The sequence below is a fragment of the Siphateles boraxobius genome, unplaced genomic scaffold (genome assembly GCF_051911475.1).
Source record: "Siphateles boraxobius isolate OS27281-9 unplaced genomic scaffold, OSU_SipBor_1 77, whole genome shotgun sequence".
Classification (NCBI taxonomy): domain Eukaryota; kingdom Metazoa; phylum Chordata; class Actinopteri; order Cypriniformes; family Leuciscidae; genus Siphateles; species Siphateles boraxobius.
In genome coordinates, this window is record NW_027509205.1 from 15,664,244 (window position 1) to 15,687,070 (window position 22,827).

Sequence of the window (22,827 nt, forward strand, 5' to 3'; positions counted from 1 at the left end):
TCAACTATTTTGTTTCATGTTCCACAAATAAATAAAAATAGGGCATACAGTTAGTCACTATGAGGCTAAGTAAATTATCACAAAATTATTTTCATTTTATGGTGAACTATTCCTTGAAAGCATCATGAAACTATATTTGCACTATATTTTAAGCCTTTTAAAGCCATATAATAACATTGTATGAGGAACAGACTGAAATTTCATTCATTATTCTCTGAAAGTCTTGTATTATTGCCATAGTCCCCATTGGACTTTCATTTTGTGGAAAAGAGCAGCTCGGACATTTTGTAAAACATCTTTTGTGTTCTACAGAAGAAAAAAAAATGAAACGTGTTTCAAAAGACATGAGATCTTCATTTCCGGCTGAACCATCCCTTTCATATGCCCTGCTTCCTTTTTGTGTGTGTGTTTTGTGTCTTCCATTCATAATATCCAGTGCATTTATATTCAAATTTATTCTACATGTCTGTAATCCAAATTACATATTTAAAATGCAAAATCTCTAAAAAAATATCCCAAAGCAATGGTTGCATTTTGCACTTCATTTCATTGAATGTCTGTATATTTTACCTTTGAGGAAATTTGTGGCTTATCCGCTCCACAACTCGCTCTCTTTGCACTCTTCCATCTTTTTTTTTGTTTTTTTTTGTTTGTGACAACCACCTTGTCAAAATATGTGCAGTCTTCTGAGGATTTCTGGGGTGTGCATCTTGAAAAGCGTTCCCATGGCAACGTACTAAGGGGACATGCATGGAGATTGCAGGCACGTCTCCAGTACAGGAGGAGAGAGTGAAGCAGACAGCCAGAGAAAAACAGACCCGAAGTCTTTGAAACCCATATGGTTGTTAACACAAATGATAGAGCTTCATCAAACAAACTTAACTCTTTCTGAGTACAGAATCTGTGTTATGATGAAATATGAATGTGATGACATGCTTTAACAGCACAGGCTCTGATTGTGATGAGAATTAGTAAACCTTTCAGTTACTTTTACACTAATACACCTCTGCGCTTCCTCCATGACTGTAGGCGGAGCTCTAAAGAGATTGTGTGTGTGACCCCGGCCGGCGTGAACGCGGGAAGTACTCCGGTTATGGTGGACATTGACTCTGCTGAGCTGAGGAACCCCGAGGTGAAGTTTAACTACACAGAGGACCCCACCGTTCTGAAGATAGACCCAGACTGGAGCATTGCTAGGTAGGCGACACAGCTGTTCAGTGGCCCACAATCTGCGTTTGTGTTATTTGAGTATTTAAAATCGCAACATTGTGACTTCAGAATAGAATAGAAGCATGACTACAATGTTGGTTTGTTGCAGCCTTCTTTTCTTCTCACCATCTTAAAAATTTGGAAAAATTTGGTCGCTGTTTGGATTTAAATAGGTAATTGCTTCAGAGTCTTTGATTGAAAAACATTTATTTCCATTAAGAGGTGCATCAGTGTTTGTTGAAGATCTTGTATTGACAATGCAAGAGTCCAGCACTCTGTAAAGTCTCCTACAGCACATCCCAAAGTCTTAAAATTAATTTAAAGTCTGGTCTCAGAGGTGTCCATTCATGTGAAAATGATTCTTCATGCTCCCTCCCAACCATTCTTTCACAATTTCCCAATCTCTCACCATGCCAATCTCTAGGTATGATGAGGAGAATGTGATGATGTGAGGATATTTTAATTCCAAAGGCCAAGGGAACTTTATCAGGATGCATATTATCCTGGATCCATGAAATAACTTGCCTTTAAAAATAAAAATCTGCCTGCCTCTATGGGAATTTAACATAGGGGTGTCTTGATTTATGCAACCTGTATTTTAAGGAAGAACATTTATTTATTTACGATACATTATCATTCACAAAGAAAATTGGTGTCCCTAAAGATTGGATTTTCCCTCATTTTTTAAATTAAGGCATTAAGATCAATTTCCAAAAGATGAGTTTTTATTCCTCTTTTTAGTCAACTTTAGCATGGGTGTGTTCACTTATGCTAGGCACTGTATATATAATTATAAATGCAGTTGCATATGCGGAGGATGAACCAACTCCAGGGCAAGGAGATGCGCTTCCCTTTAAAAACACATTGAAATAGATTTCCTTGAAATAGTTTCAAGTTACATGTCACCGCACAACCTACACATCTCAGCATAAATGCTATCGATAACTTATGTTATTAAAGGGACCACATTCACAAACCACTATTAATTTTAACAGAAAAACAAGCATGCTGTGTGTGGGATTCGGCATGTCAGAAAGTGCTCAAAGAGCGCTCCCTTTATAAAAAGCTGTCACTCATCTCAGTTCATCGCAATCTCACAAAATTCCTTTAAAGTGCAAGTGACTGCACAATGAATCTGTCTACACTTTGTATGTTATAATGAGAGGATTTGCAAGCACAGAACTCCGAATCCACTCACCGCTCAAAACTTAACACCTCTGATTGACCATTGCTTTCAGGAAATCAACAGCTATGTTTGTGATTGACTACACTGCTCAACACTGCAAAAACATGTTGATGCTATCCAGAGCGCAAACACTGGATAGTTTGCCAAATCTGTTTCACCGATATGCTATTATTACTAAGAAAACTGCTCCTAGACCAGCAGTAATGAGCAGCTTTTCCCTCTAAAAGCAATCAAATTAAGTACCATGTATGTAATTTCTTTTAAATTAATTGTAGATTTACACATCACAAATATATGATAAAACAGTTTGTGGTTTGTTTAAAATAGTTGGCAGTTAGCTAAATATGCTACGTGCACCACAAGACGAACCTCAACTGATTGCGGCCCAAAAATTGCTGACTGAAATTATAATTTGTACATTGGATCTTGAGAATTTCAAGCTTTTCTCAAGTGTTTTTTTTTTTTTTTAAATTAAAGTTACACCCTCTACTTACACTCACTTCCACTAAACACTAAAATGTAGTTGTTTTTTTCGGAGCCATGGCCTGTGGTTAGCATATGTGCTCCAAAACACATTGCTGTGGTGTTCATTTGGTAGTCACGGGTTCGAATCCGGGCCACTTTTTCTCCCAGTTCCTTTGCCATCATTTTCTGTCATCTCTCTACCCCTCTTAATAAAAATGGCAAAATTAAAAACGTAGCAATTCCTCCTACCTCGCTGAAGGACGTTGGAACTACAAAGAAGTAATAAAAATCAATACGAAGCTATTTGTGTTCCGCTTTCTCTTGACACATGAGCAGAACTCATTAAGAGGTTGAAAAATGAGATTATTTTAGGCGTCGCTCCCTTCACGCCATCAAACTTCTGCACCTGTGAGCAGAGCTGCTGTCAGGTGATGCTTTTTGCAGCTTTCCAGGGAGGAGCAGTGATTTGCACTAAAGCATGTCTGGCCTGTCGGTGTCGGGGGTGAAATAAAAACAACAAGTCTATAGAAACACCATCAGCGGTGTCAGATGGGGCAGGCAGGATGGAGCACTTATCACCTGCATCTTCGCTTCTCTTGCGGGTTATAGAGTGAGCTCTTTAAAAGCCTGTAGATGAAAAGAAGCTCTCAACACTCCCCCTCTCTCGCTCTTTCTATCACTTACTTTCTTATTTACTTTTGTGTGGTGTCAGCTGTATGCTCTTTGAGAGCAAAAAGGTGAAAAATGTAAAGCTATACAGCAAAGCTGTTGACTTTATGTACTTAGCATGTATCTGTGTCTAACAATTGTTATTTTTCTATTTTATTTTTTGCTTTTAAAACAATATTTGAATCATTTCTGATATCTGGTCCAGGTTATAATTCCTACCATATTTATACCAAGTTCTGGCATTAGATGGCGCAGTCCGATAGGTCCTTAACTCATTCGGTAGCAATCACATTGTCATCTAAACATAGATATATACACTAGATGTCGCCTTGGGGTTCTAAGCATGTGTCAAAACCGCCGCCATCTTGGAACAGGGGTCTTGTCATAGGAAGTAGCTAGGTAACGCTGAATTCATGGATGATGCCGGACTTTTGTGCTGCGTATGGATGTTCACGTGAACGAAATCTAAAAACCAGACAGCTAGGGATTACATTTAACAAGAATGTAAAATTGTGTAAACATTTTTTACATTTCTCTGGACTCAATGTAAAATATATGTCTGAACGTTGGAACGAACCAAAACAACTAGAAAATCGCATTCATGACGATTTATGTGTGATTTTATTTCTATTAGACCTTTTCCTACATTGACGCAGATGCATTAAAGAGGAGGGGCTCCCCTGTTCCATGATGGCGGCTCTATTGACACATTCGTTCCAATGAACTGGCGTAGCCAAGGCGACATCTATTGTATATATCTATGGTCATCTAAATAGCGCAGCTGATCGGTTGCTGTTGCATCATAGGCCAATAAGCTGCGGCTCAACATTCAAATACCAGTAGTGCAGCCCACTTTCAGAAACCCTCCACCTTCCCCAGCTCCACCTGTATAGTAATATGTATCTGATACAGGGGTTATTTCATGTATGTTACATGTGTAGAAGCAGCATGCAAGTTGAGCAAGTCTCAATAAATAGAAAAAAGAGAGTAAATTTATATATATATATATATATATATATATATATATATACATTTACTCTCTTTTTTCTATAGTCACAAAAGAGTCAGTTGTCACAACACACATGCTCTCAACTGAGTATCTGTATGATTGTGTGTTCTGATGCTAACCCAGGCCGCTGCAGTCAAGCGTGTTCTTTCTCCATCGTGCCCTGCTTTGAATGGGGCCATTATCCCGCAGGAGTCTATACCATTGTACCTTTCCCCCCTTCCATCTGCCTCTGAAAAACAAACACACACACTCAGGGATCAAAGCAGAACCAGAAATGACTGCGTCTGTGCAGAAGTCGCCCTTAGCTTGAACAGACATAACTGAAATCCAAAAGTTGTGGCCCCAGAGCCTGTTAGTCAGCACTGAGAGAAGGTGTATTGATTTGAGCTGAAAATGGCCTTCAGGGCCACGGCACACAGCAGGTGTCACAGAGGCAAACAGGCAGAGACATCAGCAGCGGTACGGTGTGAGACTCAAACTCACAGACCGCCTATGTCAACAAGCTTGTGAACACAAGTGTTTTCTTCGGAAGATGTCGGCATAGGGAACCCTAGGCAAATTGGTTTCATGAAACGATTTAGTGTTTAGATCAGCCAAAAAATATAATCTAAAAGTGCATATTGCATCATCAAATACAGACAATTGCCAAGAGACCAAAAGTTAGGACAAACATGGAAGAAACCAAGAACAGTAAAGGCTCCAAACTCGCAAAACTAACTACGGTAGCTTGATTGAATTCGTTTCTATTTCTGACATACTGCAGATAAACTCTAAACACTTTATTTGTGACTGAAATATATATAAAATTATTGAAATTAGATGGATGGATGGATGGATGGATAGAAACCTGTTGACTTATCAACTAGTGAAGATACTTTTTGCTGAGTAGATTAGTTCAAATTAGCTGAACTGTTAAACTGATTTGATGTCATTTGAAGGTAACACTTTTGTCCTCTCGACTATTGAGGTTGGTTGCAGCCATGGTAATAAAGAGAACAGGACTGCATGCTTGCAATTCATCAAGTGTACAGTTGCATACCGGCAAGCATTGTGACTGGAATGAGATATCTTCTCAGTGGTAGGTAGAGAATCTATTTGTAGGCAGTGTCCTTTTTCTTGTTCTCTGAAGCTTGTACCTGAGTTAAGAGGGATTTTCACTTTGTCAGACAGACTATGGACTAAGGAGAGAGACTGAAAGAACTCCACACATATAGTGTGCTGTGAACGAACAGGTCTCCAAACACCTGGCAAGACAAACTGAGCTGCAGGGTTGACACATTTCCTTTTGAAACGAGAAGTTGGGGCAGGATGAGGTTCAAGAGCTTTCTCTTTTTCTAAACAGCCAGTTGCATTTAGTTTACATCACAGGCTGGCAAAATTGCATTTAAAATACCACTTTCACAATGAATGTATTTGTTTGTGTCCAATTGATGGTTGAGAAAATAAATAAAGTGAGCATTGTCAGTTTGCTAATTGTCATTTCAAGTAAAAGGGGATGTACATTTATGGGAGGGACATTCTCAGTCTAGAGGTTGATTTTTCACCTAATTAAAATCTCTCATTTAAAAATACATTAGTATATTTGGTCTTACAGAAATGAAAGACTTTAAATCAGTACAGAAGTGCACTAGCATATAGTTAGCCTTGAAGCTAACAGCCACTGACTGAAAGCTATAAAATGCTAGCTTTGAATTGATGGGCTCTGAATAACCGCATCACCTAATCTCAGCCTCTTTTTTGACTTATGAAACGGGTGCTGCATATGTAGAGGTGGAATGTCTTTAAACTCCCGGCTCTTCACGAAAATCCTTTTTGTGTCTCATCGCCAAAAGTATTTATGGGATATATTACCTCTGCTCTGTTTTACCTCCCTTTGGGATGAAAAGCTTGATAGACTGATATTTCTTCAGATTTCAAGGCCAAGTGTTGAGTTAGACTGTATGATTGGGTTATTGTGTGAGATCTGTACCCATCATGTTTCGATGATGACTTCCTGTTTCTCTTCCCAGCGGTGGGACTCTGCTGACTATCAGCGGCACCAACCTGGCCACCATTAAAGAACCCAAGATCAGAGCCAAGTACGGCTCTGCCGAGTCCTTCCATGTAAGTATCTTTTTAAGTATCTATATTTTTCCCTTGTATTCCTGCATTTTTCAGTCAGCTTTCTCCTTCGCTCTAAGGAAACCATCTAAATGTTCATCTCACAAAAGCTCACACATGTTCTCCTGCCACTGTTCTTGCTAATATATTCCTCCGTAAAAGAGGCACACAATCCTAACCTCCATTTTTATCTTGGGAAAGGTCACATAAATATCTTTCTCTCACTGTTTCATTTTCTACACAATTCGTACAATGACTCCTGTGTTTATCAACATCACAACAATTTGTTTAGAAAAGTTTTCTGAAGTTTTGTCTCTCTGTTTTCCTATTCTACTCAGAACTGCACTGTTTTCAACAACTCAGTTATGGTCTGTCTGGCCCCGTCGGTGGCTGATTCAGAGAGAGGCTTTGCAGAGACTGGCAGCGGACCAGATGAGATCGGCTTCTACATGGATAACGTCCACGCTCTTGTGGTCGTCAACGAGAGCTTTAGCTACTACCCGGACCCTGTCTTTGAACCCCTCAGTCCCACAGGCATTCTGGAGCTCAAACCAACATCTCCCCTCATCCTGAAGGTATAAGTCACTTGCTTCAAGATGTCGATGGATTTGTGTGTATTGATGTGAGGTTCATGCGGCCAGTCTGAGTCATTTACTGATCATGTTCCCCCTTCTTCTGCACACATTTTCCTGTCCTGTCTACTGTACCAATAAATACAAGTACACTGAAAAATAGCAAATAACTCGGAAAAAAACCCTGATATCTGATTCTCTCGTATCGTTCTTTTATTGGTTTGTCTGGTCTATACTTACAACTTTCTTCATCCCTTCGTTTATAAACTTCAAACTGCTGATCACAGATACCAGCTGGTTTCTCCTGTAATGAAAGCTTCTCTTTTCTTTAAACCAACTGAGGTGAGAGTCGAAGCATGACGGGTGATATTTCTTTGTTAAATGGAAATTTATTAACGAAACCTTTTTACTTAATGCCCGATCCCCCATCTGGCTTATTGGGGGGGAGAAAAAACAACCCGGTGCATTAGCAAAGCGAAGGAAAATACGAAATGCAATTTGGTGAAATAATCAGGGATATTCTGGAGATGCATCACATTCTCCACGCAATTAATTTCTCATCTAATTTGATCTGGGGTTGGCGGCGCGAATGAGATGAGAAGGGGAGAGGGAGCGGAATTTGCATTAAAGAGCATCGTGCCATGGCATCACTGAACCCTGAGGATGGGGGGATGTTGGTGCTTTGCTGTCAACATTTCTCTTTCCTGTCCCGTCCGTCCATGTGGCTGCAGAGATTTCCGTCCTTTATTTTCCTTACTGTTTATCTCCATTGAGGAGATCAGTCACAGGATATGTTCATTCCTCTGGGGTTTTCTTTGCTTTTTTAAAATCAATATCTACATGACCTTTACGTGTCCAAGGTTGTGTGATGCTAAATTTATTTCAGACAAAAATAGACCATCACTTGAAAACCCATTCTGGTGCTTTAAAGGATACTTTCAGCTTAATGTCAATGAACATTCTATAGACATTTTTCATATTTTCACTGTTGCCAACACACAAAAAATATCAATTTAAATATATAATTTATTTATTTTTTATTTCATTTGTTTATTATGTTTTATTGTAAATTTATTATCTGTATGTGAATTATTTAGTTTAAAGTGAAGTTCAAATGATACATGATAACGCCCTGATGAAAATCATGTCAAAAAAAGCAAAAGATATTTTTTTCATATCTGATATCTTTTTTATTCATCATTGCAGGGTCGTAATTTGATTCCTGTCGCTCCTGGTAACTCCAGACTGAACTACACCGTGTTTATCGGAGAGACACCGTGCGTTCTGACGCTCTCTGAGACCCAGTTGCTGTGCGAATGGCCCAACCTCACCGGCCAGCACAAAGTGACGGTATGTACTCAAGATCCTCAAGTTCACTCTGACCAAATGTCAAAAGATCTGAAATGACAACTGGCAGACAGAAATGAACTTAACACCAACCGAATGCCCCGCCGAAGGAAAACATCTTGAAAGGACAGTCTTTATCTTCTCTTCGCATGTCATTCGTTGTGATGGCTCTGGAAGCGTAATGCTTCGAGAAGAAAAATATACGCCTGTTTTCTGCAGTCGTATTATTTTTGCCGCAAATGTCACATTGGATTGAGAGAAATTGTATGAAATATATGTTTTTACAAATGCTCTTTGAAAAATGCTGGTTCAAAAATAGACGTGTCTCTTTGTGTTGCAATCCGCGTGCGGCACTAAGAGGCGACGTGAAGCCAGGCCAGGGAGAGGCAGACACAGCTGTGCTCTTGTCCCATGTACATTGACCTACTTATGAGCCGCCCTTGGTGCATTGGATCACGTCTGGCAGCTCTCAGTGTGTGTGATTTCTGTATCTTTTGGCCACTATGTGAGAATTAGTCTTGTGTGTGTGTGTATACATGTGATCATGTGAGTGTGCTGGTCACACAGCTGTGCATTGACTGCTGTAACCCCTGTTAGAGAGTCTCTCTAGGAAATTTTGCATGGCTGGGATCTTTGACCCCATGCCTTCCCAGGGGTCCCTGAAGTTTTGCAGACAGCGAACAATGCCTGCGGTGCATTACATACACACACGTAATGTCTGCAGTGACATTACCCTTTGAATGTAGTTCAATTCCACAGATTTATATTATGCGCTGTTTGTGCTTCACTTTATTTCAACACCCCTAACCCAACGGAATGAATTTAATAATTTGTTTGTGCTACAGAAAATGAATCCTCAAATTGTGTGCTTTGTTGAGGAGAGGTTCAAAGGAGTTATGTGATATTAAGTTATTACAGAATTTACGTATGGGTTAGACGCAGGATAATAGCTAATTATATATATATATATATATATATATATATATATATATATATATGTATACACACACACACACACACACACACACAAACACACACAATATATATATATATATATATATATATATATATAGTATTAGCTATTATCCTGTGTCTAACCCATACATAAAATCTGTAATAACTTAATATCACATAATTCCGTCCTTTGAATGTAATGCATATATCTATATATCTATGTATGTATATGTCTATAGATCTATATCATGGTTTTAAACATTTAACCCTGGTGTAAAAACACTTGTAGCCTACGGTAAAAAACAAAACAAAACAAAAAACACCTTGACATTATGTGAATTGATTTTTTCCAAGACAGAGCTGTGTAAACAATCCAAAGGTTCCTTGTTAAATTTTCTATATTCGAAATTCAAGCTTGAAATGATCCAGTAATAGGGCGTTTTGAACTAAATGGGTTTTCAATCTCCGAGCTTGTCTCATAAATGTGATTAGCTCATAAAGTTTTAATTTGGGACTTGTGTGAAGATGCTGTTGCATTCTTGATGCAAAAAGTTGATTCTCACAAATAAATTGCCCCAACAATGATGAATGCTAATTGCAGATCGCAGGCCACCACACAAGATTCTCTTCCTGCGCCTCAGTGAGTCAGATCTTCCGTGCCTCTGTTACAGATCCGGGCTGGAGGGTTTGAATATTCCCCCGGCACGCTGCAGATCTACTCCGACAGCCTTCTCACCCTGCCTGCCATCATCGGGATCGGAGGAGGTGGAGGACTCCTGCTGCTGGTCATCATCGCTGTGCTCATCGCATACAAGCGCAAGTCCCGCGACGCTGACCGCACACTCAAACGACTCCAGCTGCAAATGGACAACTTGGAGTCTAGAGTCGCTCTCGAGTGCAAAGAAGGTGAGATTAATTATTAGTAAGTCATATATCATTTAGGGCCTGCAAAGATCATTCACAAACTGCATCCAACTGCAGCTGCATGCTGCCCCTTTATACAGTAACAATGCTGTCAATCAATTAAATGGCTTAATTAAATTAATTTTAGTCATTGCAGAATTTACATACGGGTCAGACACAGATTAATTGCTTTTTTAAATATTTGTACTAAATTAACATGTTAAATGGGCTATATATATATATATATATATATATATATATATATATATATATATATATATATATACAATTATACACAATTTCATGTGTGTGTGTGTGCGTGTGTGTGTGCGTGTGTGTGTGTGTGTGTGTGTGTATATATATTTATATATAGATGATGTTCAGTGAGATTTTTTTATGTTTTCAACATTGATAATAACAATAAACGTTACTTGAGCAGCAAATCAAAATATTAGAATGATTTCTGAAGAATCATGTGACACTGAAGACCGGAGTAATGATGCTAAAAAAATTCAGCTTTGCATCACAGGAATAAATTACATTTTAAAGTATATTTCACAATTTTACTTTTTTGTTGTATTTTTAATAAAATAAATGCAGCCTCTGTGAGCATAAGAGGTTTCTTTTAAAAACATAAACAATCAAATTTAAATTAAATAGGTTTGTTAAAAGGTTTCTGAAATGATTCAAAAGTCCGTTACATTTATTAATTTACATAAAGTATAGATGACTTGCCTAGTCATCTACTAATATAATAACACCAGTCCTAATAAATTAATACTTTTATAAAAGCTTTTACACCCTATCTGTTCGTACTAATACATTTAAGAATGGTGTTTTATGTAAATGACACTCGCTGTGATCCACATCAGAGAATGTGATTTTCATATGTGATTTAAATTGTTGTTGAATTGAAACCTGCGGGTCCTACGATCAAGCTCCACATTAACATCTTTCCGTTCTTTTGTCGCCATGGTGACACCATTGTGGTTGTTAGCATGTCTTAGTAACAGGTTGGTGTTAGTGGGCTGCGCTGTTATGGGATTCCGTCTTACACCCAGTTTGAAATGCAATTTCCGTATGCCGTAAAGGTTCCCAATGCCACACTCTACCTGGTCTCGTAGATGCACTGGGTCTAATTGGCCATTATCTTAGGACTGTCGACCCTCCTGGTCACAACCCTGTCAGGAGGATGAAAAAGCGTGGCGTCTTTTTCACCGCAAAGGGGGAGATGGCTGAATGTCAGAGGGAGAATGATGAAAGAAATTTGCTGCTTGCCAAATGGGTGAAGGAACCGGTAGACATTGATTAGCTGTCACGTTCTTTAGACCTGATTCTCCCTGATTGGCCGACCGCCTTCATTAGTGGACAAACTGAACAGTTTGTTATCGCAATGCCATTCAATCTGTGCATCAATATTTTATTTGGATCATATGCGCTGACATTATTTACAACCTAGCAAAATATTTATGACCTCAGCTTGGTTATTTCTCGTTTTGGACTGGGAATGGATTTGCTTCATAATGACAGGAAGCTCTCAAACCTGTGGGCTGTCGAACCCAATGAGGTCAACAGGGCCAGAAAATGGGCTGCAAAGGGGTGAATCTCACAAAACCTGTGAAGACGTCATATTTTACACCAAAATTACAAGAAAACATGTTTTTTTGGAAAAATATTTTTTAAACATCTGTTAAAATATTTTAACACTTAAACGCATACCTCGGGTCTTTAGTGACCTGGGACGTCATTTACTACAACCCTCATCATATATTTTTTTAAGTTAGACATCAATCTTCTTAGTATTCCTCAATCAATTCATCATATACAATGTAACAAGACATTTTTTTTTATAAAAGAATGCCTGTTTTCCCAATCATTTTTTGTTGTTGTAAACATTGCATAGGGTCGCTAACAAACCGAGGTGTTTCTGCACAACAATAATTGAATCTTTAATGAATTAATAAGTGCAATTCACCTTTATTCCACAAAGTGGCAATGTCTGATACAATGAGGAAGTGACGTTTCACTCATAGTTATCGCAGGCAGAAAACAAAATAATAGGGAGTATCATCAGCAAATCTAAGCCATTTACTGCAGAGCAAGTACTGAATGCAATCAGTTATTAGTGTTACTGTCACTTGATGGTGAATCTGGCGTAGAAGTTGTCTAAGATCAAAATATTGATGTTTTGAGAATATGTTTGAATTCGCGAATATGAGCCAGATGTTGAATGTACTGGGAAATGAGCTCTTACAAGGACAGTGATGATGGTATAAAACATCTGCTCAAACTGAACCCTTACAAGCTCCAAAAGGTAACAAAATATGCTTTATTTTATTGTTCTTAATAGTTACTTTAACATCAAGAGAGTTTTATATTATTGCAACAGGTAGAGATCCATCAGTGTTAGATATAGATCCGGGTCACTAAAGACCCGAATATGTATAATGATTCATGCATTTAAGGTAATAATTTTATATAATATATTTAGAATAAAAAATATATATATTTTACACATTTCCTCCCCAAATTCTCATGACCAAAATTTGAGAAATAATTCAAATTTTTCTATTACTGTAAAAAAAGAACTTCATGGCTTATTCACCCAAAAGCGTCAATGGCCTCTAAATGCTTGAAACCTGCGTTCCCAACCCCCTGAGCAACTTCACCCTCTAGTTTGTCTGAATAGCATACGGAAGGGTGGATGCAGTCATGATGGCGCTGCACAGTCATGGGGTGTGGACTGGCGAGAGCCATCCAGGGACATGTGATTTACCGTGTGCGAAGGCTTACTGAGCCATGATGCAGCCCATCAGAGAGCGCAGTGGTACAAACAAACAAAGGATACGGCTAATGGCTAATTAGCCAGCTATCCAGCGTCGGTTTAGATACAGGGAACGCTCAGTGGGGATATCAGCTTCGCCTCTCTGCTTTACATTAGCCCAGAAATGTTAGTGCAAGCATGTGTGGACATCACAGTAATTGGAATTGTTTCACTTTGAGTGCTTTCACAACTAAAGGAACGATTGCAAAAAGAAACACATTATCAGCAGTGTACGAAACTTTTCAAACGTGTCTTGATAAACAGCTTCTGCACTAAAGGAAATGTTTTGATTGGGGGACCTTGCCCAGCGCTGTTTCTTTCTGAGTGGTGTAATGTTTTGACCACTACAACAGGAAGCCTTTCAAAATTCGCATTCAAGCTGTCTGTAATGCACCCTCGTGCTTTACAATCCGACACGCGCCTCGCCAAATAATGAAGAGAAATTGAATTACAAGGCCATCCCTTATGTTGGAAATCTTTGTTTGGCCTTTCAAGTGCACTTTTGAAGAGAAAGAACCATTGAATTAAAAGCTCTTTAGGCCTGTCACTTTCTCTTCTTTATTTTTCATCAGGAGACTGAAAATCCCATTGGACAGTTCATCTTGAATAATATGTGTGTAGTATTTTTAAGATGAAAACCCTTCACTTAGAGTAGGAGCTTCTTGCTTCAGTATTCGTATCCCAGCGGACAACGAGGAGGAACAACAGCTGGAGGAAATTATGCATGAAAAGCTCCGCTCCTTTATTAATTACCCACTCATGCAATTAATTGACTTTCTTTTCCCGTGAACTTTGTGTTTTATGTCTCTTCCCTCCCGCTCTTTTCGAATAGCAAAACCAAATTAGTCATAAACTGAGTAAACAAACAGATTGACAGACTTAGCATTACTTCTCTTTACCCAATAAGTACTTATTATTTCACGAGGCTCCCAGTGACCAAATTTTTCCATAATTTTCCACCACTTTATTTCAAGTTTATTTTTAATCATACTTAGGTAAGGCTTAAAGCAAACCAAACTTCTATTATGAGATGTTTTATTATGTACCCTGATTTAAAAAAAATAATATTATTAAATGATTCTCTGCACTGCGAACTATACTCTGGAAATATGTTGAGGGTTGAGTTACTTATAGATCTACAGTAGTAGCTGGTTGTGTATATATATTGATGTGACTGATTACCTTTATGATTGTTTTATTAATTTTTAGAACACTACCATTCAAAAGTTTGGGGTCAGTTTGGGGGGGGGGGGGTAAATGAAAGAAATCAATACTTTTATTCATCAATGATGAATTAAATTGACCAAAAGTTACAGTAAAGACATGTATAATGTTACAAAAGATTCTATTTCAAATAAATGCTGTCCTTTTGAACTTTTTATTCATCAAAAAAAAAAAAAAAAAAATATATATATATATATATATATATATATATATATATATATATAATTTTTTTAAATAGATTTTTTTCACCCTGAAAAGAAAAATTTGTGCACAACTGTTTTCAACATTAATAATAATAATTAATGTTTCTTGAGCATCAAATCTGCATATTAGAATGATTTCTGAAGGATCATGTGACACTGAAGACTGGAGTAATGATGCTGAAAATTCAGCTTTGATCACAGGAATAAATTTAGATTTTAAAATATATTAAAATAGAAAACAGTTATTTTAAATTGTCGTAATATTTAACAATAATTGTTTTTTTGTTGTTGTATTTTTAATCAAATAAATGCAGTCTTGGTGAGCAGAAGACACTTGTTTTAAAAACATTAAAGATCTTACTGATCCAAAACTTTTGACTGGTATATATTATATGTATATTTTTTCTTTTTTTAATAACTTTATTAGTCACATAGTGTTGAAACTCTACTTACTAGGTTTCTTTTCTCCTCACAGCATTTGCCGAACTCCAAACCGACATCCACGAGCTGACCCAAGAGCTGGATGGGGCAGGTATCCCGTTCCTGGACTATCGAATCTACGCCATGAGAGTGCTGTTCCCAGGCATTGAGGACCACCCGGTGCTCAAGGAGATGGAGGTACGGGTCAGTACATCGCCATCACCACGGTACCCCTATAGAGCAGAACTAACAATGCAATCAAAAATCCTCAGAGCACTACTAATACTAGAAAAAACAACATCAGGCCCTCACGTATAGCTGAGATTGTATAAACTATGATAACGGCATTGACGCCTGATCAACACTCTTGAAAGGTCACAATGTATATTGTAAATTCGGTTACCAATGTTTTTGACATCAATGGCTTCTGATAAATGGGGTCAGTGACTCACCAGAAAGAGTGAAAAAATACAGTTTGAACCTACAATTTGGAGTTGAAAGAGTTCAATAAGTTATAGATTGTGACCTCTTGTACTATAGAGCCAGACTCTAATGACTGACACGTAATAGCACGAGCCAAAGAAAACAACCTCGTAAAACCTCAAAACGCACCGGTCAGCGCAATTAAATACTCCATTACTCCAACATGCTACGTCCTTCGGCCTGCGTACGGCAGGTCATGCTGTTGGCTTGCGGAGGGATCACATGTTTATTATTTCATCTGGGGTTTGTTTTCACTGTATTTGCCCCCGAGTCCCCGGCGTAATCAAGTGCCTATGCACACGGCTCAGACCCTTATTGCTCTGTGTAGCTTCTCGCCCCAAAGCAACCTACAGTACAATCGGCTTCCCCGAGAGGCTGCAAATTTCATTCCGCTCAGCAGAGAAGAATTGAGGCACTTTATTAGTCTGTGTTGTTGGGAAAAAAAGGCCTTTGTCAGGTTACATGGAACATAAAGTGCTGAAGGGGACAATAACAGACGTCGGTTCGCTTTGAAGTCTGATTCCGGCATCCTCGCACTGAGATTTTATTTGTTCAGTTTTGTTTATCGGAATTTCTTTGGATTATAGCTCTTTGTCCTAAACAGCTGTGAAAAGTTCCCAGCAACAATGTGAGATAATTACAGTTTTACATAGAGGTTTGTGAAGCAGAATTTTGCACCAGTGAGATTTCACTGTGGGCGGGGCTACTCATTAGATGAATATGCGCACAGGTTGGCTTGTTAGGACACATGTAAGATGTGTTACTTTTATTATGTTAGTATAAACATGTAGCTTCAAGAAATTGTACAGGTAAGATGTATGAAAGGGTGAGGCAGATGAAAAGTGACAGGTGCTGCCCTGCGGATCATGGAAGGACACAACGCCACTTTTCGCTCCTGGACACAGAGGTCACGTCTGCTTCCTGCTGTACTCCTTCTCTCTCTGTCCTTCCTCACTCTGCATTTCCTTCTGTTGTGTTTTTGAGCTGCTAGCATCTTGGATTCCCTTTGATGTCAATCAGAAAGCGGCACGTCCCTCATGTGGACTTGTGCTTGAACACTAAAGGACTTTGACTTTGCGCTTCAGAAAGGCAGAATGTGTCAATCAAAAACATTAAAAGCAATGTGAAATCGAAATTGACCTGATTTACTTTCTTTAAAAGTCCTCTGGTTTTACCGTGCACAACTGATCACTAAATGTTATAATACAAAATATTTTAAAGTCCCAATTGTTTAGGGGTTGCAACAAGATGAGGGTGAGTAAATACTGACAGAATTTTCATTTTTGCGTGAACTATCCCTTTAAGCAGGCCAAACAATTTTCAACATTAATAATAATAAGAAATGTTTCTTGAGCAGCAAATCAGCATATTAGAATGATTTCTGAAGGAACATGTGACACTGAAGACTGGAGTAATGATGCTGAAAATTCAGCTTTACATCACAGGAATAAATCCCATTTTATATTCACAAGTATATTAAAATACAGAACAGTTTGTTTTTACTGTATTTTTTGATCAGTGCAGCCTTGGTTAGCATAAGAGACTTCTTTCAAAAACATTTAAAAATCTTACATACTCCAATCTTTTGAACGGTGGTGTAGATTTATTCTCATTGTGTTTCATGAATGAGACCCAATGTTGTGAAAGAATTTAGAGTCTTTGAAAGGATCATGGTAAAAGAATATAAATCATTTTGTACTGTAATTGATTGAATGTAATTGTTTCTTTTTTGTCTGTTGAACAAAATACAACATATGTCATAATTAGCTCTACACTGTATAATGAGTTGCTCTGCGTGTTTTTTCCCCACAGGTGCAGGCTAATGTCGAGAAGGCCTTGACTCTATTTGGTCAACTCCTCACCAAGAAGCACTTCCTTCTGACGTTTATCCGCACGCTCGAAGCTCAGCGCTCCTTCTCCATGCGTGACCGTGGCAACGTGGCATCACTCATCATGACAGCTCTACAGGGAGAGATGGAGTACGCTACAGGAGTCCTCAAACAGCTGCTCTCTGACCTCATCGACAAGAACCTGGAGAGCAAGAACCACCCTAAACTGCTGCTCAGGAGGTGGGAGAGAACATACACACACGCACACACACTTATATAAAGAGTTGGCCAATCAAAATGGAGGTTGTTTAGTTTTAAAACTCTTAAAGGTACAGTAGCAAAAACCAAATTCTTCCCTGCTATCTAGAATGCGAAAAATAGTATGCCAAAAAAGTAGTGTCCGAATACCTAATATTTGAAAAACAGTAGGTGATGACTTACTTCTTCCAGCGAGATTCTTACGTGTTCATTTCGATTCAATCCAGTAAACTTTATTATTCCCCTGAGGGGAAATTTACACATCACAGCAGCACATACCACTCAGTAATAATAAGGATGTGTGCATTCAATGGACACTTTACTATCCGATGATGCTACGGGTGAGGATTTATGAATGGATGTGAAGCGACGCAACTAACGCTGGTAGGTCGCGTGATAATGACTACATACTATGTAGAGCATACTTTTTGTAAATGCAATGAAGTAAATTCAAATTCAATTGTAATACCTACTCAGATAGTATGCGATTTTGGGCACACCGAGGGTCAAAGAGAGGGTAGGATATAGTACTGGGCAAGAAACCTTGACTATTATTTTTAGTAGGCTTAAAATGCTACAAAATTCCCAGCCTGGAAAAACACTTTCACATTTTCTCCCTGACTCACAAAAGTTCATGCAAGTCAATACTCTCCATCTCACCCGAACGTCAAACCTGATCTAGCGCACTTACTGAAGTACGCTAATGAGTTATTCAGTACACTTGCCCCTCATGAAATACCTGTTGTCCCGCTCCATTCCCCTTATCTCCCCTTCACCGTTTTATTAACGAGCATATAATTTAATAATAGGCCCTTATGTAAGGAAGTAATGGGAGTTGGTAAGTCTATGTGAATGCATTATTGAACAGCAGAAAAGGCTCCTGGTGGGCCTGAGGGAGGAAGGAGCCGCAGTTTGCAGCCCACACTAGTAGTCGCTCTCGTTTGCCAGCTACAGACGAATTAGGAGAATTGAAGTCCATTAATTACGGCATGCTTTAATTACTTCTGTTCTAGGGAAGCTTTTGTGGGGTCTTCGGCTAGCGACAGGTTGGCCATTAATGGAAGACGTCGCCCAATTACTGTAATTGTCTGGTCTTAATGAAGATTGGTGGTTTGTTTTGGAAAAAAGTGTAGTTTTTTCCCCCCACAAGTACCACATTAGTAGTTGTTTTTGAGAAGGCTTTTATTTACTTTTGGACTGTATTTTTATTGTATGACTTGGAATTCACATTTCCTCTTTTCTTCTCTGCTTTTAGGACCGAGTCTGTTGCTGAGAAGATGCTTACGAACTGGTTCACTTTTCTTCTGTACAAGTTCTTAAAAGTAAGTTTGTACATACTAGTATGTAGGATATCGTTCAAAATATATATTATTATTATTTATTTTTTTAAAGAAATAAATACTTGTATTCAGCTGAGAATCCTGAAAAATTTTTTCAGTTTCTTAAAAATATTAAGCAGCACAACTGTTTTCAACATAATTATAAGGAGTGTTTCTTGTGCACCAGATCAACATATTAGAATGATTTCTGAAGGATCATGTGACACTGAAGACTGGGGTAATGCTGAAAATTAAGTTTTGCCATCACAGTAATAAATTACATTTCAGAATATATTCAAAAATATATTTCACAATATTAAGATCTTACCGACCCCAAACTTTTGAATAGTAGTGTACAGTACATGCACCAGTGTTTTATGCACTACTGAATCTGCATTGCAACCTTATATTTTACACCTTATATTTGTGAGGTTTCATAGTTTTCATAGTCTGATTCATTCAACTTGAACTTATGAGCCAGTTCTTCTAAAGAATCAAAATCTAAAAAATCATTTGTTTAAATCAGTCTAACGAATCACTCTAGATCTACATTTGTGTATTAAGGGGAGGGTTTTTTAATCCCATTGACTTTTATCGTATGGAAAACACCATTTGAAACTTTCAAAATATCAGCTTTGATATGATAGGTGAGTAAATGATAGAATTTTTGTATAAAGTCTGTTCTACTCACTCCTGATAAAACAAAAATGCACCCAAACACGCATACAAAAACACAAAAATGAATTCACACTCTTTATTCTATAATAATATGGTGACCAGAGAACCTTCCCACCAGTAGTTTCAACATGATGAGACAAATTAAGAAACAGAAGCTGTCTATCAGGGGTCTGGCAGGTCAAAGGCTGTCCCTAGCGGCACCTCTGCATCTGAGTCCCCATCAGCTCTTACAGTAGCTTCCTCTCCTTTTGTATACTCCTGTGCCCCCCCCCCCCCCCCTCCCCTCCCCTCCCCAACCTGCTTCGCTCCATGACGCCACTCACAGAGCGTGATTGAGCTGCAGGATGTCGCATCCTCCCCTGTCTGTCTCTCTCTCTCGCACTCTCACATTAGCAGCTCTCTAGTTTTATTAGTTCAATCATGCAGGGCTCAGCATGTACTGGAAGAATTTTAATCAACAGGAAACCGGTGTCTAGAATACTTTCACATCATAGAAATTCATTTAAAGTTGACACAAATTGAACGTGCTTTTGCATTATTTGACAACATAGAATGTAGTTGTTTGTAAAGGAATAGTTCATCGAAGAGATGAAAATGGTCAATTTATTTACAGTACTATACTAATAATAGACTGATATCAGACGAGTGACCATACATTTTAAATATTAAAATGGAAAGAATTAATAAATCAAATACACACACACTATGTATGTAGATGTATGGTTGTATATATGTATGTGTTGTATATATATATATATATATATATATATATATATATATATATATATATATCAGGGTTTCCGTAGTCCGGTAAAAAAATGAAATGTCCGAAAAAATTAAATCTCTCCGGTCAAATTGTCCGATTAAAATTGCCTAATAATCCCGCCCCCCTAACACAATCTGAATTTGAGAATAAGCCTAAAATTTGTAAATCAAAAAATACACCGATCTTTGGCTGTGTTATAAATATAAAGGAACTGGCTCTACCGTTTGAAAGTTATGAAACAACATGGCATGCTGCATTTCAAATAAAGCGCACGCCTAAAACGGCTGTAATATAGACCTAAACAGCGAACGATTGAGTGAGACGTTTCAAATATGGCCAGGCCCAGGCAGACTAGCCTTAAAAGCTTTTTCCAGAGGCCAGACGATGGTGAATCAGGAACATCTCATTATAGCCAGTGGTTCTAATCCGCGCACTCGTACAGTTTTTTTTTTCTCTCATCAAAACTGGATAGCCAGGGACACGTTTGTGTGCATTTTATTTTGTGATTTCACCGGAATGAATAGAGAGTCTCCGCAACGGCGATAGATTGAAACGCGCGTCCGAGTGAAGATTGCGCAACCCGCGCAGCGCGTCGTCCATGCAACTGATAGCAGCGGACACGAGCGCTCAGCTTGATTTCAAAAACAACAGATTTTGGCGCTAGATCTCTTATTTAATAGCGAACTAAAGGAATGATCTGCTAGTTAACTGGAGATGTTTTATTTATTTGTAGTTGGGTACATCCGTGCCTCAATGTTTCAAAAAGTGAATGTGTGTGAAACCATAGTAAAAAAAACAATTGGCGTTGATTGACGCCAATCAGACGTTCATGTTTTTTCCGTCTATTTGAAAGTTAAGCTAATAATAACATGTTGCATTCTATAAGGTCTGATTATGTAATTTTTTAAGTTACATAGACTGCCTCCAGTTTTCCTCAACTTGACTAATTAAGAGGCGATATTTGACCGGCATATCATCAAAATGTCCGTAAAACGATATATAGGCTATATATATAAAATTATTTTGAGAAACACATATTATTGTGTATAGAAATAATCTCACACAAAGCAGTCAAAGCAAAAAAATATATGTTATGGTGTTTTTTTTTTCATTTATCATTGGACTTTGACAGTGTCAGTCTTAATTCACATGCTGGAAAAGAGCAGCATGAATGTTTTCCCTAATATGTTCCTTTTCGACTAAATCAGCCAATTCCAATTTGCTCATTTGAAGTCCGTTTCAAGCTCTGTCTGTTTACAGGCCTCGTTTGGCTCCTCTGCTAACTGACAAAAGTTCAGAAGTAGACAGTTTGTGATCGGTAATTAGCATGAAGAAAAGCAGCGGTGTTTTAGACGGATGGGATTGTGGCCTGAGTTAGTGGAACTGACAAGCTGTTGTCACCAACACACTGCTTGTAATATCACATATGATGACACTGCTCAGACAGCACAGTTGAAGCAAACTGACACAAGTCAAACCTTCCCAGAAATCTCTCTCACAAAGTGCAAATTTTTTTTTTTATCAACATTCTGGCCACAGTGGTGCTTTTGAACGAGGTCTGCTCAAGGCTGTGGTGTGGAATAATTGATCTGCTAGCTCTGTATTTCAACAGGATATTTTCCTGCTACTGTTCATTAGCCCAATGGGTGGGTGAGGTCTGTCTATGTGGTCTGCTCTCTCTCTCTCTCTCTCTCTCTCTCTCTCTCTCTCTCTCTCTCTCTCTCTCTCTCTCTCTCTCTCTCTCTCTCTTCTGTCTCTTTCTTTAATGAAGCTAGAGCGTGGGATGAGGTCTGGTCTCTCGGCCGCGTGCGCTGCAGTGGGGGTCTCTAAGAGTGATGTATTCACGCTCCCCCTCGTTAGCAGCTGTCGGCTTAATTAACGCAGATGCTAACGAGACGTTAACAGCATATGGTGGGAGGGTGGGTGGAGTAAAACAGGATGAAGTGGTGGAAGAAACCAGAGTAACTGTTTCGCGTGAGGCGGAGGAAGACGGCGGGTTTCCTCGTTACACCGTGCCCATCATAATCGCTGCGCTCGGGGGGTCGGTTGAGGAGGGATACAAGCCTGATGCGTCTCGCACGTGACTGCTCTCTGTAAATCATGATTTACGTGTCTCCTGCATTAATATTTGACCAATCTTTGGAAATTATATCAGATTTTGCCTTAATTTCTGTCTCAGAAACTCATTCCAATTCATTGTAGCTTCAGAACCTTTGTAGATTCTACCTCAGAAATGATTAGCAAGTGTATTCATGGTAACTTCGGATTGTGTGTGTCGTAATGTATAATTTAGACAATGTGTGCTATGTGTAATCTTTTAGTGTTAGTACTTTAACTTACGTATTTAGTTAGTTAGTTGCCAGAGCAACACTTTTAATTTTTACTTCTTCATTTAATATTTATATTTTA

The 22,827-nt window shown here is 38.5% G+C and overlaps 1 protein-coding gene across 2 annotated transcripts in view; it reads left to right on the forward strand.

Annotated features, from left to right (window-relative positions):
• Nucleotides 1-22,827, forward strand: part of plxna1a (plexin A1a) — a 226,431-nt gene that overhangs the window by 182,837 nt on the left and 20,767 nt on the right. The window contains exons 16-23 of one of the 2 annotated variants that reach the window (XM_077218621.1): nucleotides 1,030-1,197; nucleotides 6,548-6,641; nucleotides 6,977-7,213; nucleotides 8,417-8,560; nucleotides 10,183-10,417; nucleotides 15,141-15,289; nucleotides 17,381-17,637; nucleotides 18,911-18,977. In XM_077218621.1, coding sequence (XP_077074736.1) covers nucleotides 1,030-1,197; nucleotides 6,548-6,641; nucleotides 6,977-7,213; nucleotides 8,417-8,560; nucleotides 10,183-10,417; nucleotides 15,141-15,289; nucleotides 17,381-17,637; nucleotides 18,911-18,977 — 1,351 coding nt within the window. The remainder of the gene's footprint in view (nucleotides 1-1,029; nucleotides 1,198-6,547; nucleotides 6,642-6,976; nucleotides 7,214-8,416; nucleotides 8,561-10,182; nucleotides 10,418-15,140; nucleotides 15,290-17,380; nucleotides 17,638-18,910; nucleotides 18,978-22,827) is intronic. The other variant, XM_077218622.1, reaches the window with a different exon arrangement.